The sequence below is a fragment of the Xiphophorus couchianus genome, chromosome 24 (assembly GCF_001444195.1).
Source record: "Xiphophorus couchianus chromosome 24, X_couchianus-1.0, whole genome shotgun sequence".
NCBI lineage: Eukaryota > Metazoa > Chordata > Actinopteri > Cyprinodontiformes > Poeciliidae > Xiphophorus > Xiphophorus couchianus.
The window spans coordinates 11322713-11342390 of NC_040251.1; the positions used below are offsets into that span (position 1 = coordinate 11322713).

At 35.8% G+C, this 19678-nt stretch overlaps 2 protein-coding genes across 2 annotated transcripts in view; one reads left to right on the forward strand and one right to left on the reverse strand.

Moving 5' to 3' along the window:
- Positions 1 to 6836: 6836 nt before the first annotated feature.
- On the reverse strand, positions 6837 to 11983 carry slc48a1a (solute carrier family 48 member 1a). The gene is made up of 3 exons (XM_028011018.1): positions 11613 to 11983; positions 10183 to 10350; positions 6837 to 10069 (listed from the first exon to the last, which is right to left on the reverse strand). The coding sequence occupies exons 1-3, from the start codon at positions 11740 to 11742 to the stop codon at positions 9933 to 9935; spliced, it is 435 nt and encodes a 144-aa protein (XP_027866819.1). The 5' UTR covers positions 11743 to 11983; the 3' UTR covers positions 6837 to 9932.
- A 2014-nt stretch (positions 11984 to 13997) lies between these two features.
- rapgef3 (Rap guanine nucleotide exchange factor (GEF) 3) overlaps positions 13998 to 19678 on the forward strand; it is a 34672-nt gene continuing 28991 nt past the window's right edge. Inside the window, exons 1-2 of the mRNA XM_028010285.1 lie at positions 13998 to 14222; positions 18279 to 18370. Of these exons, the coding sequence (XP_027866086.1) occupies positions 18308 to 18370 (63 nt within the window). The 5' untranslated portion in view covers positions 13998 to 14222; positions 18279 to 18307. The remainder of the gene's footprint in view (positions 14223 to 18278; positions 18371 to 19678) is intronic.

Consider the following 19678-nt stretch of genomic DNA (forward strand, 5'->3'; position numbering starts at 1 on the left):
ATAATTAAACAACCCTTAATAGCAGAAAGAAACTAAATAATTTTATGCCCTAATTAATCATGCGAGAGAGTTCCTTTGTTGGTGGATCTAATTGCTGCTGAACTATGGGAGTGAGACAATGTGCAGCATTAATTAATACCAGCTATCAGTGATCAGATTCGCTTTCAGCAAATCTGTAAACATACCGTGTCCAGAAGCATTTTGCTGATGCTGCACAATCAAGATTTATGGTTCCCTTGTTGTAAACTGGTCTGCTAATTAAAGAGGATATAGGACCCTCCCTGTATGTGTAGGCTTGTGCAAAATACTAACAACTGATGCTTGATCAATGTCAGACCTCCATTACTTGGATTTCCAGAGGTGTTCAGCTGTGGCTTTTTCATTATCCTTCATCCTTTAAATGACTTGACGATCTTGGGTCTTTGAGGTTTTATTTTAATTGCCAAACTGACAACTAAATATTTTTTCATACAACATCACAATGTGAGTGAAAGAAGAGAAAGCCTTTAAGACCATATAATTTGTCTGAATAGTGTGAAACCACTGGGCGCATAAATACATTTTATTTAAAAAATCTCCTGGTCTCCAGTTTCTTAACCGAATTCTGTTAATTAAACTGTCACTGTCAATGAATGTCTTAAGAAAGTAAAATTATTTTTTATCTGAACTTGCAATTAAAGAAGACATATGTTCAACTATAATTAAAGTATTTTATTTAAGAATGGATTTAGTTGGAAGTCCTTTGTAATTCTCTGGAATCATTATCTAACTTTTGAGGCTTTGTTCCTTCAACTTTAGAAATAAAAGCTAATTATACAATAAAATGTCAAGAGGGTCAAACAAATGCAAGGAAAAATACAGCATTTTGCAAACATGATTGATCAAAATAGGATTAAAATATGCTTACCAGACACTTTATTTGGTACATTTGCTCAGTTGCTTGTTAACACAAATCACAAGGCAGCAATTTATTAAGGCATTTAGAAATAATGTAGACAAGTCGCTGAAGTAAAAACTAAGCATGAAAATGAGAAAGATAGAAGATCATAAAGTTATGTGACCATTTCAGAACCTGCAGATACAGACAGAAATCTCCCAGGTTTATCTTATTAGTGATCAGCTGTAGTTTAGGGAAAAAAAATGCCAAGACAAACTTGTTACAAAAAACAGTCGTCTAGCAAAAGAATTCAGTATTGGAATAAATTACCTAAAAGTATAAGAGATCTAAAAAGCACACTTTTTAAAAAAAGAGTATTTAAATATTATTTTAAATCTAGGTTCATGTGTGTAGCTTATAAAATGTGATGTCTGACTAATATTGTTCATATTATATGTTAATGTCAGAATGGTTTGATGTGTTATAGTTTTGTGTTTTCTCAGTTGGACCCCAGAAAGATTAGCAAAGACTTTGGTGGAAACTAATAGGGATCCTACAAAAATAAACAAATACACAAATAAACTCAGGCTACAGCTCACACAGGCTCATCAAAGTTAGATAGTCACAGATTTGAAAAATGGTATCTGGTTTAATGGGTCACAATTTCAGCTGAAATTTGGTATAAACAACATAAAAACATGGATCCACTCTGCCATGTTAAATGTTTGTCGTGTAATGGTGTGTAGGGTATTTTCTTGGCACAGTTGGAGTCCTTTGTGACTAATTGAGAATTATTGTGCATGTTCATCTCTTAATGATTACATTTTGATGGTAACCTACCAATATGGACCAAAATAGTTGAGGAATGTTTCAGAAATCTTTTACATCTCCAGGGAAAATGAGTGCAGTGCAAAGAAAGCACCGTTTGTCAAAAGCACTAATAGAAAAATTAGATGTTTTGGATGTATTTAAACATCAGCATTTCAGAACTGACAAAAGCAGTGTTGGTAAAAATCCCATTGTGCCAAGCAAAGTATATATTTCTTTTTGGATCTTATAAGCACTTACTTTATCCAGAGAGTACAAGGTTTTATCGAAGCAGCACTTGCAAGTAGACACTATGTTTGTGTGTAATTGTCCTGTAATTATGCTGTAAATGGTTTTGCTTATAATCAAATTTCAAAAAGAGGGATGTTTGAGAGAATTACATCAGTTCTCATAATTTTTCAGTTCATCAGAATAAACCTCTCATATAAAAAAACGTCAACTCAAGCTAAAAAAAAAAAATGCAACAAAAAATGGGAGGCAAATAACCCACAGGCACTGATTCCCTTCCATTCAGTGATGAGAAACCTTTCCAGGGATCTAAATTAAAGCTGATGGCCATAGAAGCCTTGTAATCACTCTTAGTGTCAATTTGCTGTAAAGACAAAGGGGAGTCGAGGAGCAGATGTGTGCCAGAATACCTTAGGATAATTTCTTAATAGCTTTATAAATCCATTCATGCATCACAGGCATGCCAGCAGCACTGACAGGCTGCTGCCAGGCGAGACGCCACAGGCCTTTAAGCAACATGTCACAAATAAAGTTAGTTGGCTCACATATTTTTCTTTCTTGCTGTTTTTATCTGTGCAGCTGTGGCAACAATAAGGAGTGTAAAGTCTGTTGCTACAGCCCATAGATTTCAGTTTTTTAACACTTACTAAGCAGAGTAAATGAAATGTGAAATGGTGATAAAATGAAATGGTCTAAAAACAATCATAAATGGTAAAATGAGTCGGTTTAAACAGGAAGAATTGAGAATGTTTTCAGATATTAAATGTTAATTTTTAATTTAACTGTAAAAAGAGTAACAAATAAGAGAACTCCTTTACAATAAAACTGCAGAATTATCTCACTAGTAACTAAAGCAACATGTCTGTGAGAAGCTTTGAGGAGTTTTTATTTTTCACTCTGTAGATAGCTACAGTGCCTTTTGATACACCTTCAACTTTTTCACATTGTCAACCTCAACAATGAACAATGTTTTGTTTTCTTTCCATATCACTCAGATTTGTGAATGGAATGAGCAATAACTGCTTTAAACTGCTTGAACTGCTTTTAAATGTCTATATTTTGACAATGCAACAGTTTAAAAAACAACTTCTGAACATAAAACTGCAAATAGTTTCATACTTTATTTCATATTCAAGTTGCATTGATAAAACTGAAATAAAAACTTAGTTGCATGGAGCATGATGGCTGCCTCATAGCCTGCAGGTGAACCTTCCCCTACTGCCTATGTGTCGTCTTTTCTCACCATAGTGAAATATTATATATATACTGTATATTAGGTTAAATAGTAATGTTATCCATAGGTGAGAGTAGAAATTTTGTTTCAATATATTGACTGTGGTCCTGAAAAGAGCTTACAGGCCAGCAAAGCTAAGAAATTGCTGACCCTATGTAGTGGTTGTTTCACTCCTGGTTAGCCTCTCACAACGTCTCACCTCCAGAGGGACTCGGTCAGAGTGCTTGGCTGGCTGTACCTCACAGCTGTGCCCATGCACATTCTCGGTTAATTACAGGAGCTCTGCACATTCAGCAGGTTTCCCCCACTGTTATTCTGAAAGGTGAGCAGTCGAAGCCGCAGAGCACCCATCATCATCTGCTTGTTGCTGGAGTCTCATAAAAAATATCCATCAGCCTCTTTCTCTGGATTGAAAAGCCTTGGCACAAACAAAAACAGACATTTAATTTAAATAACTAATAGTGAAAAGATGCTTAATCAACCATACAAGTTCAACATGGCAATTATTCATTTTCATAAATTACAAAATGACATTCAATATTAGCATTCCTCTTCATCTCCTCAAGAGTAATCAGTGCTCAAATAGTCTCTGTGAAGCCAAAGTTAGTCTTTAAGGATCAATGATGAATGAATGCTAATAAGTGAATCTGTCAGCTTGTGTAGAAATACTACAAAGTATCTATTTATGATCCTTCTCCTAATTAAAGTACGTAAAAAAAGCAACTTCATGTTTTCCTCAATCAGCCTGGGGGAAAAATAGTTGGTTCACATATCTAAAGTCAAACAGACTTTATGTACAACTGACTTAATTCTTTAATATAAAGATAAAAAAGGCAACATGTTCATGCAAATAAATATTATTATTAGCATTATTTTGTATTATTATAATTAGAAGCAGCAGTAGAAGTAGTAGTAAATAAAAACCAGTTTGACATGTGCCCTTAATTAAGGTATTTTACAGACTAATTAAACATCAAACACTAAACATTCACTTTACTGTGATTTTACCAGGCAGCAGAATATTGTAAGATGCCTTAATTAGATTTAAAATGTGGTGCTTAGAGTTCATAGTGCAGTATGATTAAAGTTCTTAATGTGAAGATCTGCAAGACGTTCCTTCTTAGCACATCTGCTGAATATAAGCAGACCCACTGCTACAAAGTTGGAAGATCAAAAAGTTTTTTGCAAGTCAAATAGTAAATCCAGACCATTCTGAAGATTGCAAACATTTGGCTCAAAGTTAGCAAATTCAAAAACATGTTCAAAAGGCTTTTTGACACAACTTTAAATGACTTGAAGTCTAAACGGAAATATCTCCGTTTTACTGAGTGGATCAAATTCTGCATTTGATGGACAATCAAATGCAAACTTTTACAATATGTTATTAAAGTTTAGGTGTCAAAAGAGTCTCAGTGTTTTGGCCAGTGTAGTTCCCACTTTTTCCTGGTATAGCCAAATAGAAAAGAGTGATCGTCACAGAATTCATAAGCTGGGAAATAGAGGAGAATACGCTGGATGCATCAAGCAAGCATCTAATTTCTGTACGTTGAAAACGGACTTCACAGAAATCAAATTTTCTTTCCGCTATGCCTGTGTCTTAGATTTCAGGAAAATGAAGAGGAACAAAAAAAAATGTTTCAATGCAGCATTTAGTAGTAAGTACTACTTATTACTACTTAATAAAATTAATAACATTTATTTTATTTTTTTTATTTAAAAAATAAAATAAACTTTAGGGCTATGGCTATGTCAAGTCCAATAAAACTGGGAAGGCTTTGACTATAAGTGCACTATGTTTCTTAAAGAATAACGTCACTAAAATCAGAAACTCAATATGCCTGAAAGTAAATCAAAGTTACAACATGCACTGAGAAGCACCCTAAAAGATAAGACATACATCTGACAAAATTCAGATATATGCATTATCTAACAAATAGATAACTATAAACTCAACATGCACAAACATAAATTAGCCTTAGTCATTCTGCCCATCTCCCCATCTGCAGCAATAAGATGTTTAAGTGGCTCATGTTTGGTTCTCTGACCAGCCTAAGACAAAATTTCCACCATAAAGTCGAGCAAACGTACCTCAACATAGAAAGTACTATGTCACAGCCATATCCATGGAAAGTGGAAAAAGTGGGACTGAGAGCAGCTATATGCTTCCTGGGCAACTTATCACTGTCATCACACAAAACTGCTGCAGATAAATCACCCTGATTAACCAGGAACTATCTGGGGACCAATGCCCATGAAGAAATATGGGATGAGGGGAGAGATGGAGGAATATAAAGCTTTGACAGGACGGAGAGATTTGTCAGAAGGGCAAACACATGCTTGGAAAGTAGCCAAACTGAAATAAATCATAAAAAAATGGTACAAGATTTTATGCAAGGCAGTGGCTATCTGCTATATGATGCCATCAGAGAAACATGAACTGTCTGACCTTGAAGAACCTGGATTGTGCCTCTTCTGACCCATTGATGATATCACACAGTTGGGTTTCTATAAATCCCACTCCATACAGGAAGATAGGTAAATAAATGTTCAGTCTTTGCACAAAGCATCTGGCAATCACAAACAAGTCTTTGTAGAGCTCCTGTTTTCTGATTTTTCTATTTTTTTCCTTCATAAAAGTCTATCACACATATCTAAGCTTTGCACTGATTGATGCCGTTGGGCTCTCTGCTGTTTGATCTCCTACAAAGCTTGTCAGACGTGGAGTTTGTGTGAAAGGAAGAAATGTAGTACTGTGTAGCAAGACTGGATTCCTGTCCTGGAAGAGTGTTTTCAGTTTCCTGATAAGTCTTCCTGTCAAATCTCTCATCAAAGTCTGCAAGATTCTATGACGAACTGTCAATTTTCTTCAACAGAGACAGGAATGTTGTACAGAATTAATGGGAAAAGGGAAAAGTTACTAATGGTCCAAATTCTCCTTCTAGGACAACAATCCTGAACAGCTACAATGTAGATCAAGGTTTGCAAAATTTTAGTTAAGTATCTGCTTAGACACAACTGAATCAAATAACTTGATCATTTGCAGGACTCTGTAGAGCTGGACAGAAAATGTAGCTATTTGGTTCAGTGGAATTGGACAAGGCATGCATGTACAAGGTGCTAATCACCAACAATTAGTGACAAGAGTTTGAGGTTCCTATTTTAGATCCAATCATGATCATGTGCTAAAATGACAATCCTAAGTGGTTACATAGAAGACAACTAAACTGGAAAGTTCAAATTTAAGAAACATTTTGGAGGGAGGTGAAAAATCTTCATGAAACAAAATAAGTCCAGTTGCCTTCTGCCTTGGCCACAGGATGTTGATTTTTGAAAACCAGAGAGCACTGCATGTTAAACATCTGGAAATTGATCCCAATTATGAAGCAATCCTCTTCCTGAAATCTGATTTCACTTGACTTTCCAATAAAGTATTGTTTTCCAGGTGTGCTTCCGAATTAGTTAAAAATATCAGTTAACCTATCAGACGGTTCCTTAGCCATGACATCATCATCCGGGATTTCACTTGTTTAAAAGGATAATTCTGTAGAAATTAATAAAGAAATCTTTGAGATATTTGTTATTGACGCATTTAGCTACTAGGAACAATTTTGGTCATTTTAGTAGACCTAAAACAAAAGAAGTTTAGTGTAATATAATTTGAGACAGTGAGAAAATTTGTATTTTTATTCTGTGTATTTAAACATCAGGTTTAAACTATATGCATAAAATATTTTTGCTTGAATTTGCCTCTCACATAAGCAGCTATCTGGAGTTACAGATATCACACTTCATATACAGTTATAAACATAAGCTGATTCAGACTGCTGCTGTATCTCTGCTTTATTATTGAAGACTTGAGGTGACAGAAATAACAATAAATGCATTTTTAATGTGTTTGGTTTGTACTTGTAGTATTCTCACATGCAACCACTGACAAATACTGTACATGTTTCATAATTAAAATGTAGACAAGAGAAACAATAAAACAAAAGAAGAAGAAAAAAAAAGACCTTAGCTTGATTAGTGAAATCAAACCAATAGGAAATTGAATGTTACTTGGTTTATTACAACATTCCGGGGTTGAGACAGAAATGACAACCTGTGTGCAAAACAAGGGCATTAATGTCATTTACTAAAGTGCAACTCTGTATCAAATCCATGTGTTTTTTCCAAAACAGGAATGTTAAGAGTATCAGAACGTGTTACGTCTCCCTCTTGTGGAACAAACAGAAAAAGCACTTTTTACATCAGAATAATAATTTTTCATTCCATATTGATAGCTTTAGTAATCCAATCGCATTGATAGTTTTGTGATAAAGCTTTAAATTAGACCATCTGAACTTGAAAACGTTTTTTTTTTCTTAAATGATGCAGGGGAGCTGAAAGGATGTCACACCAGACAACAGCACTGCTAAATATTAATGCTGATGTTCACTGAAAGGTGATCAAGAAAGTACTGCAGGAGCTCTAAATGTTGGACAGAAACAAGAAGTGGAGAGGCTGCAGCTTAGACTTGTTACTAAAAATAAAATGTACTACGAAGTGTATGGGATAGTTTCGTCAGGGAAAAGTTACACAATCCCTCGCAAGATTTGAGAACATAAATATAGAAAATAACTCATTTAAGGAACTCAATGACAACAGAGAAGGGAACTATGCTGCCAAAATGCCTTCTTTTTGCATGCAAGTGTTTTGTGGTGTAATGTTTGTTTCTTGGTGTAGTTGTTGCAACAAGACTCCACAAACGCATGATCATGTCTTTCGTTTTAGACTGAAGTAGTGACAGCTCAAAACTAAGCAAGTAGCTGCTAAGTGCGCCAATAATCTGCAATCAAAATTAACATTTAATATGCAACAGGGAAAACAAGTATTGAGGATGTTTTTCTCAGTAAATCTATTTCGAATAGACGTATTGATATGAAATTCACAAAGTGGAATGACAGGTAAGCACTGGAAATAGAAAGAAAATTAAGTGCAATATGTGTAAACCTCTGAATGTTTCAACGTGTGCCACTAGCAGCATATTCTGGAAGTGGAAAGACAATAATTTCACCTTAAAAATAAGTTGAGAGAAGTCATTTAGGAGACACACAGCATGTCAGAAAAACCAGGAGGGATTTTCTCCACGAAAACAATAAGTTATTCACTCAACCACTCTCTGCACAAGACGCCACTACTGAAGAAAAAGCATTTTGAAACCCGTTTAAAAGTTTACAGAGCATTCGGACAAGTCTATAAAATACTACAATAAAATAGTCTGATGAGATTAAAATACTAATCACAATATTTTGTAGCCGTGATGACAAAAACTGAAAATTCATCACCGTTTTCAGCTATAAATCTATTAGACATATTTGCAAACACAAATATTGTTCCCATTATCATCTAGTTTCATTCAGTAATGCCACAGTGCTGCTAAAACATATCCAGCAGAAGCATTAAATCATATTTTAAAACATAGAAGCAGCTTTTACGGCCGAACTCTTGGAGCTAACAAAGGAGAGAAGATACAACAGTAACAACCTGCTGTCAATTATTTCAGGATTTCCATCAGAGTGCATCATTATTATTATCACTGAATAAACGATTGATCATTTCATGATGTGAGTAAACAGTATGATGAATTCCTATCCCTAACATTACACAGGCAGACTCCCTTTAATTGAAGGAAGGATAAATAGACATCCTTGATAAGAATCTGAAGATGAAATGAGGGGTGGATTTTTAAACAGGACAACCTCTCACATACACAGAGTCATGGGAACCCTGTTGTTTTTATAGATAGAAAATAAAGTAACCAGAAGAACTTTAACAAAAATCACATAAGCGCAACGAATTTTCTGGTGTGAATGTCTGGAAGATGCCATTACTAAAAAGCCTTTTCGACAAAGAACTAAACAGAAAATTCATGAAGCTACTTCAATGCTTATTACCTCTGCCATTCCACTTTACTCCATATAAGATAGATAAGATTTAATAATTTATAGAATTATTATGTTTTTATTTATTTGTGTGCATCACCCAACATCTGTTTGAATTTCATGTCAATAGCATCTTTAAAAATGTATTCATGGAGAAAAACATTGACATATTTAACACCTATTTTCCCTACTGTAAATTATCACATGTGCAACTGCTACTTTTAAAGAGAAAAAAAACTAAAACCTGTATCAGTATTTTTTTTTTTGGTATGGAAACTAATTCAACTTCAGTGGCACCAATGTCTAAACATCTGCTGTCATGAGATCAGTGGTAGATAAACTTTTGGAATGCAATTCTCTTAGACGCATCTTCAAAAGCCAACATCAACCAACCAAACATGTGGTTTCATTTTGAGGATTTCGTTTTGGTTCTGAGAATTTCTGTGTGTTAATTTCTGTGTGTTAATACAACCGTTACGATGTATTACGACACCATAACGGTGGTGATTTCCATTCACACAAGTTGTTTTATAACAAAACAAATCAAGAGATAAAATCTCAGGGAAAAAAACACTCCCTACATTCCCAGCAGTGCACTGCTCCAGTCCGAACAAGCATTCAACTTTAGCTGTAACTCGTGGTTAGGTAGTAAAACAGGTTACAAGACGAAGGAAAGAGCTTGTTATGCGAGAGCAACAAGTGCATCTCCGTGTGGTAAAAGTCATACGACTTCCAAATCAGCCACGTCTGCTTTTCCTCCTGTTGTTCCAAAGCTCAAAGTCCAGCTCCTGCTGGCATTCCTAAATCCTTCAACCTTCACCGAAGTCTATAAAAATCCTCCTGGCTAAAAATCGCTGAGGATGCTGATGTCGGCAAACTCCTGGCGGTATCTGTAAGAGTACAAGGCCAACAGGAAAGACCATTTGAGCGTCAGGAAGCTCCAAACGCAGGAAAGGTAGAGGGTCCGCGGGTCGGTCAGAGCTGTGGGGCAGAAATGACACCAAGCTTAGGGTTTGCTGAAGAATCCACACTTTTATAACTGAAAGGTTACTGGACGTTTTAAGTGTTATTTGATGCCAAAAGAAGAGAATTACATTGTTTCTGTGTGATGGCCAGACTTAGAAAGGTAAAGGCAGCAGCGACAGCCAGAACTGAGAAGAGCCCACCGACAGCAATGAAGAATTTGAGGCCCTTGAGCCAGGTGCGCCAGTAGTCCTGCAGGTACATGATGTGTGTGACTAGAACCCAGAATGCTAAAACTCCTGTCAGAAGAGACAAACATACACACACACACTGGTTACATTATTTAGATATGACTGCAACCAATTGGTAGCAAAGTGTTCAAAAATCAAAAACTGCAATCATTAAAAACTTCTCATAGTTTTCAACAAGGAATGGGTTGGTCAGTTGTGTCCCGGTATACCAAATATTTAAAAAATTCCAACTTAAAGTCCTTTTAAAAATATACCAGAGGAAGTTCCTAAGAGTTTTCTCCAGCTGCTTGGAACAGAGACTGATGCAGAACTCCTATTTCCACACTTAACACTCCTACTTCCACACTTAACACTGTTAAGGCTGCAAATAATTATTTTAGTAATTGACTAATCTATAAATTATTCTGACAATTAATCGAATACAAAAATTGGGTGCTACACATGCTACAAATTTTTTATTTAACCACAAGCCTTTTTATACAATATCAAAATAAACTGAAATATGCAAATAAATAAAAGCTTCAATAGGAAGAACATTTGATGGCAAATGTGGCATTTTAGCAGTTTTACTGGAGTTTTATTTGTCATGTGTATCCTTTTGTTGGATACCAAATGCAAAACATCTTAAATTTTACTTAAAATGGATTAAAAACTACTGATGAGGACTATGCAAATGCAGCCATTGCAACAAACGTAGGAGATATATTTTTTAAAAATCTGAACTACTTCTTAAACACAAAATTACTCTCAGACAACTGGCAGGTACACTTTAAGAGATTTACTTAAATATTAAATTGTAAAAGTTAATCCCATTTAATTTAGGTTAATCTATTTCACTGTTAAAATTGCATTTATCATGCACAAATATAGGTGATATTTGACACAGAACAACATTTTGGTTCCCAAACATAAAACAAAACCAAAATAAATGGAAACAATGTGCAACACAACGTTTTCTATTTACCATCAATTAAAATAAATTGTACAGAGTATTTCACTAAATGATACAACATGATTCAACTGTATGGAAATGAAACGGTTTTACTTAAATAGCTAAATTAACCCCCAAATAAAAGCTTTGAATATTGAAAAATAAATGTCTAGTAAAAACATGTAATCTCTTAAACAACTACGGGCATTGAAACAAACTACGGTTTATCTCTAAACGCTGATTAGTGACTGATATGGCAGCATTTTAAGTTCAGAAGGCCGCAGTCAGGATAAATACAGCTTTAAAGGGGAGGTACTAAAAACAAATACGTGAACAAATAATAGTTGGTTTTAATGATAACTATGGAGCATTTACGTACCTGACAGGCCTCCCATGGCCGCTGTCCATGGCTGTTTATAGGCGATATTCCAGACAAGGAAGGCTGAAAATCCAACCAGAGTACCGAAGCTAGCATAGCCTATGCTAATGTATATCCTACTGATCCCCATTGTAAAATGAAGCTAATGCTACCAACAGACCTGGACCGTCGAGCGGGATAAAAAGTTATTTTTAGTTAAAAACAAGTCGGACCGATCCGGTTTTTGGCTCTGACCTACATCAACAGCTTACCGCCATATTATGTAATATCCTCAGCAACAGGGAAGCGACAAGATAGAAATCCCCCTCGGCCCGCAGCCAGGAGAACAACGGCGCCTATCACCGTGGGGTTTTAAAACACACCGTTCATTTGCCTAACAGCACGCCCTACACACACACACACACACACACACACACACAGTTTGTGTTAGAAGTAAACAAACCGCAAGACAAAACTGCTTATTAAGTCAATTACAACGCGCAAAAATATTCGCGCAGAATTAAATTGCCATGGTCAGTAAGTACAATCTTTTACAACATATGAACCACTGGAATATTGTGAGACACCCATCTCTTATGTTTTCAACATCTTTGTTCGGAAGAACTAGCAAACACAGCGTCATGGCGCCCCTAGTGGAGAAACGTAAAAGTTTGAGAAACCAAGTTAGATGACGCAATTTACTTTTTGTGGCATTTCAGATTTAATTTAAGCGTCCCTCAATTTATTATTGTCTTGGTCCGTTGGCTCACTTCTGAGACTATATTGTCGACTAATTGAGATTTTCTTTTCTTTTCTCTAAACCTGGAGTCCATGCACATCAAATGTGTGAACAACAGACTCCAAACCTTTGATAAAGACAGCTTAAGACACACACCAGCCAAGAACAATTTTAATATTTTGGGTAATTCCTGTTCTGATTATAAAGCTTCCTAGAATATTGTACTTGACTGATCAAATTGAATTTTTGGAAAATCTTTGTTTTTATGTGGACAATCTGGTCCTATTTGCTTCCAAAGATTAACGATTAAAATAGTAGTCTAGTGTGGCATAATAAAATGCATGTCATTACTTAATTCTTACAAAGTGTGCCCTGCAACTACACTGAAGCAGACAGGTGTGTCAACACCATGCCAAGACAAAAAGACATCAACAAACATGTTACAGAATACATTTTTCAACCCATCAATCTAGGAATGTTTAAATATCTTTTAAATCAAATTGAAGTCCATAATCTTTTAGTAAGAACATATATTGACACATGGAAAATATTTAAGATGGTTGCTAACTCTCCCAAGTGTAGAGAATCCCACAGATTTAAGATCAGAGCAGACAATGATCAGAGAAACAATAAAATCTGGAGCTACGTCTCAGTTTAGCATTTCACATGTTAAAGTTCATAACAATACAGTTAGAAACATATTAAATAAGAATGGCTTGTATGAAAGGATTGCCAGAAGGGGGTGTCATTTAGACAGATGAGACTAAAGAAGGCACATTGTTATGTTTGGTGGAAATAAAATGCAACATATTAGTACAAAACTCCTCTTTAAAGCATGGTGGTGGAACGGTGATGAATTTAGATCATTTTTCAGCCACAAGATCAGGTTACGATTCACTGTGGTCTTCTTTGTATTCTAGTTTCAGATGTGAAGCCATCTGTCTGACAGGCTCCGAGAAGATAAGTTCAAACTGGGTCATGGAAAATATTACTAAATCTTGAAATGACTGAGAAATCCTGCCAAAAACAGTGTTGGGCACAGACGACGTCTCACAGAAAATGACTTCAACTTTTAAAGACGGTTCAGTTAGCTATTAGATATTCATGTGTACACAATGTTTACCTTCTGCCTTTCCATTATGATAACACTTATTTATTATAAATTGACACAGTGGAATTTGAGATTTGATAAGTTTTTCAGGAATCAGGTGATTTTTTTTTATCATTTCCTAATATGAAAAGCCATAACTGAAATAGGGTGCACATTATTTTTCTTCACTTACAGTGGTGTAAATGCTGATCAATATGTTACAGATTACAGATATTGCATTACTACAAATGGTCAACCCAAAAAAATATAAATATAGGAATATTTATGCACCTTAAGAGCAAATATTTAGTTGAAAATATGGCCTCAGCTGCACGTGAAAAGTGTAAAGAACCTATGAATTTTAGAAGGAATATTATTTTTGGTCTGAGATGAAGGGCATAGAGCTGAAATCTGTGTTGCCAGGTTAAAGTTCAAAGTCTTCCTGTGGTTTTTTGCAGCTCTTCTGCAGACATCACTGAAGGAAACCACACAATTCAGTTGTAGCTGTAAAGGGTATACCGTGTAAATGAAAGAGAGAAAAAAAACGTTGCTTGTATTCAGACAGTAAGCTGTTCACACGCTCACTGCAGTGGGTCCGTGTTGCATTCAGCTCATGCCCTCCGTCGCTCGCTTCATGACCAATCAGAAAGATACAGGAAACCGTGTCCACTAACACTCCCCACGACTCACACAGACGACCCAGACGGGGAAACCATCCTCAGACGGATGAAACAAGGAACGGCTGGAAAAAAGGAAAGCAGAGAACAAGTGTACTGACGAGCCTTACAGGTGGATGAATGTGGTAAGTTTCTGATCATGAGTGAGAGTGATGTAACTGACAGATTATCTGTTTACTGTAATATTTTAGAAATAATTCTGATCTTTGTGCAAGAAATGTGCTTTATTCAAAATACGGTAAATCTTACGTAACACTTGTATGTGAGGGTTTTGAAGCCATATTTGCCATGTGCATAAAAGTTTCTTTCACAGCTGCTCCAAAATGTAGAACTAAACCAATCATACTTTCAAAGTTGTAAAGTTTTTGATGCTGCTATTTAATTTAACTATGCTTATGGTCATCAGCAAGGCACTGTAAAAAAAAAACCATTGAAGCACATGGTTGGGTTTGTGAACTGTTGTTACATGCAGAATTATTTATTCCATTTATTTTAATTTCTTCCCTCATATCGGCTTCACATTCTGCATCCGTCCTTATTTGACCACCAGGTCAAACAGATCAAATCTGTATTTCCTTGTCGCTGCTAAGTGGCAGGAGAAAGGAAGGAAAAAGGTGGACATGTGTCACTGCATGCATGTGTGTGTTAGTGTACGTGTGTGTGTGTGTGTGTGTGTGTGTGTGTGTGTGTGTGTGTGTGTGTGTGTGTGTGTGTGTGTGTGTGTGCTCAACAAAGATAGTTGGCAAAGTACATTCCATGGGCGTAGATGTGTTGCAGGAAATCCCACTCCCATTCCCGAAGGATTTAAATAGAAACACAGGCTCACAAAATAAATGGAAAGAGAAAGAGAGAAATAGACATTGACTGAGATAGCAGACAAAACTATGTGCTTAATTAAAGAACACAACTATGAATATCCAACATATGAATCTGAAATCTAATTCAATCAATACTATTAATACATACAGAATTTTTAAAAAGTATTCAAGACCTCACAAATTTCTTTTTTTTTTTTTGCTTTGTTTAACCACAAATAAATGCTTCAGATTATCACCTTTTAACCGCAGAAGGAGAATAGTTTTCAAATATAAGTTTTCAAATAAACCCCTTTACAAATCACCCCCACATTTTTAGAAAATAACTGCATTTAGATTGCAAAACCTGTAGAATCAGGAAATCACTTCAACAGAACCTGTCTGACAACAGGAGGTGGGCAAAAAAAATCTCAGAGAGCAAAACATCAAATCCAATTGAAACAAAAAATAAAGAACAGGCAGGAAACTGAGATCTGTCAGAAATTATTGCAAAGCCATTTCCAAAGCTTTGGGACTCCTGGGGATGTATGACAGCCTCTAAAAAAGAAGTTATGTGTGGATCAGGATTTTCTCTTCTTTCTCTTATCTATCATTAAGCTGACAAAAATGAAACAGTTCAACTTTATCAAGAGATTTGATGTCAGTGCAGGAAGTGCTGGCATTAAGCAAGCTAACTTTGTTTTCCGTCTAATGTTAAGACACTTTCATAATAACTCCTTCATGCACATAACCTTTTCCAAAGGGCCACATCAGTACCTGTTAGTACAAAGCATGTCGATACCAACAGAGTGACCTAATAGATCAGACGTTTATAGATAGATTCTGACCTCTGATAAGCAAAAATTGATAGAACATAAATCGTAGACGCACATCTTCCCCAAAACACCTGCCGTTCACTTTCACATAAAATCTTGTTTCAAAAATCAAAGCAGTAAATTAAGATTTATGTAGAAATGACACCAAACACAGGAGGATCTGACGAAGAGGCAACAGTCACATTTACAAGTATTACAATTTGATTGTTCATCTGACATATTTAAGTGTGAATAAAACATAAAAACAAATAACATGCTATATATTAAACACACATGTGTAATTTAACACCAATGCAAAAATATTTATTATTCTGCTTACACACAGATGATCTTTAAATGTTCTTTTTTTCTACGCAAACTGCAAAACATCGGAGTTCTCAATAGAGGGCGCCATTTATTTAGAAAAAGTTTTCTGAGAAGCAAAGCATTACAAACATTTTATCACTAAACAGCTTAGTAGGTCAAAAGCCACAATTTTATTTTTGCTGCTTCATAATTAATAAGATTTTATACCAACTCCAAACCCAGAAATCATTCAGCTTCAAGGGAAGTTTAGTTTTTTCTGTTCTAATATTATCATCATCAAACAGATTACTTTCCTACATGGAGCTTCTTTTAGATTCAGATCTTTTCTGTTTGAGTCACTTAAAGCAGACATTACTTTATAAGGTACGAGCTGCATGGAAATCAGACTAAACTCCAGACAGTCTGGTACAATCAAATTATTCTAATATGTATTTTCGTTTCAACTCAGACGCTGTCACCAGCAGCAGAAGAAATCCCTTTTCATTAGCTTGCATAATGTGACATCACAGAGTTCCTGCAAGACATTTAAGAGGGATAGACAGGTTTAGTCACAGATCAGACATTTTCAACTATGTAAACACTTTTCTATTTGATTTCTACATATTGGGTAAGCTGCTATGACATCTTAATGACTCCTCAAAGGTTTAAACATTGTAAGAGGATACCTTTTCTTACATGTTAATGTTTATAGTCATGCCTCAGTGTGGATTTTAATGCATTTAGTCTTGAAATAAATAAAATAGCTGTAAAAAAAAAATCAAAATGATTTCTGCACGCTTTCAAATCTATCCTTCACCCACCACAAGCTAATGGATTAATGCTTCTAGAAAGAAAGAAAAAAGTGCTGAGGTGAGCAACAGGTGCTGTGGTTTTTAATAACATAAACAATAGAGGCTGTTTGAATATGCTGCCCTCCTACATCTATCCAGGAGGGAAAAGCGCAGACCCACGCACAGAAAAGCAGGACAGAATGGATGTTCTTGTGACTGAGCGCCTTGTGGAAAACCTTGGCAAACTGAACTGCCTCTGAGGTCAGCACAGGAAGGGCAGCCCCGCTCTGGAACAATGGCAGGGATTTAAACAATTCTTGCATAACAGCCTGCAAGACAGAGTTGACTATGATCCAGTGCAAGGAAAATAAAATTACAGAAAGTGCTTCTTTCTTTTACAAATTGGTAGACGTAAGCTGGTACATCACAGTGCAATCGAATGTCATCAAAAAAAGGGCAAGTTTATTTATTTGAATACTTCAGTTCAACAAGTGAAACTCATTAAGACTAATTAGTGACAATCTATTTATGTTGATGGTTATGTTTAAAAGTTTACAACAATTTGTTCTGTTATGTTGGATTACACAATCATTAAGAAGACTGCTGACTTAGCAGTTGTCTAAAAGATATTCAAAATCTCCACAAGAAGGGCAAGCCACAAATTATTGCTAAAGTAGCTGGTTTTGTACATACTACTATATGCAAGCACTTTAATTGAAAATTGAGTGGAAGGATAAAAACTGTGCAAAAGAAACAGGCATAACTATAACCTTAAGTAAAGGGTAGAATATCAAGGTATGCACTATAAAAGACATTACTTTATAAGGTACGAGCTGGACTCAGCTACAGTGCATACCTTGGGCTAAAACTATTAAATTCCTTAAATTGATTCACTTCAGATGCAGACTAAATGTCCAAAGTTGTATTTCCCGTGCTATAAAGGGCTGGATGGTTGCTCAGTTGTACAAAGTCCACTTTAAGATGCAATATATTTTGCTTTTCATCAAGTGCAGAGAGGCAAAAAATCAGAGCTTCAGCAGTCGACAGTGATTTGGGAAGCAATGTTTCATCGAGTACAAAGTCAGCAAATCCATGTATCAGGAAGTTTCAGAGCACTTTGTTTCCCTCTGCTGACAGGCTTCATGAAAATGCTGATTTAATCTTCCATCACTTGGCATCCATCCTCACTGCCAGAAGTACCAATACCTCGTTCAATGATAAAGGCATCATCAGGCACATTTGATTGACTGACTGATCTAAAAGCCATGTATGATCTGTGGAGTCTTCTCAAGAGAAATATAAGAGACACCTGATTCGATCGTTTTGGCTTCTGTTAGAGCCATGATCATCAGAACTAACAGCAATAAGTGTTTGAAATGTTCTCTATATTTAACATATACATAAACTTTACTGTTTGAACTGAATTATTGAAATAATTATTTAAAAAATTATTACTTTGCTTTTCTGCTTTCCAGATATTGGTCAAGTTGACAAGTTGATTTCCATGGAAAACCTGGTTAAGTCCATCTGTTCACCGCCAAGGCGGCGCACACCAGAGATTGGTGAAGTAAGTAATTTGACACACACTGGTATAACAACAAATTGTGATACTGGCGCCTGTCTCTGCCGGTAACTAAGTGGTAAATGGGTGGGATACACCATGGACAGAGATACACAAACAACCATGCAAATGGAAACTCATACTTCAGAGCAATAGATAGACTAATTACAATCATGTTTTTGAAGAAAGTTGTACTTGGAGGACATGCTAATCTGAAATTTGAACCAAGGAGCTCCTTACCAACTTATGCCCCCGCACAAATAATGAGAAACGTTTTCAAATTTGTTCTAGGAATCTACTCTTGTCTCTGACAACTAGCTAGGATGTTCATTTCATAAAAACTCTCCATGCCTATGGTTTACAGTATAGCACTGTTATAGCATAACAGTTGTTTGAATGAATCCTTAATAAATTTATATATAGCATTTCTGACCAAAGTAAAGTCAGAATGTAACCTTTGCTAAGCATTTCAAACATGCTTGATGTTTGTCTTAAAGTTAATACCCTCCAAAATTAATTCTTAATAGTGCAGCTGAAGTTTTACTATGAATATTATGATCTTATAAACCAGGGATGTGAATGTCACAGTGTAACACCTGCGCTAAAGACAAACAGTGAGACTGAGAAGTGGATACAAAACTTTAAATGCTGTTCTGCAGTTTATCTGCGCCTGTTCAGGCCCGGCTGAGTCTGACAGCTGGTTGACCTGATAAGTATGCGTGCACACAGTTCTGCAGCTTGCTTCTGATCTGAACAAACTAAACCTTACCATACCTGCAGAGAACAGAGTGCTTCAGTTTATTCTTAGTGATGACTGACTGTTAAAGAATAGGAACAGCTATGAGTTTGGTGTACTTTGGTTAGCTGGTCAGATGTGACTGCAGAGCCCCATGGCTTCCCTATGGATACTATGAGCAATTTAATTCACGTGAGACAGACTTAAAATACAAAGTGACATGTTTATAATTTTAATGTTACAGCAACAGGGTCGAATTTTAAGCACATTTAACTTTTTCTTTTATTACTTTTTCCTCCCACTCAACTTTGAATTACGTTTTGAAACAGCGCTCCTTGAAACAGCGCTCCTTGAAAAGCCAGAAACACAAACATTCTCCTCCGATGCACATGAGTAATTTTGCTTTTTTCAGCATCAAACAATGAGCGCCTACTCAAAATGTGTGTCAGCTCCTTAAAGATTGTACATGCAAAAATGCAACTGAAAAATACTTCATGGCACAACTGAATGAGTTTCCTGCTCCAACCCCTTCTGTTGCTGCCCTGGGCAGTTGCCCATAAATTCCTTAGCAAAAAAAC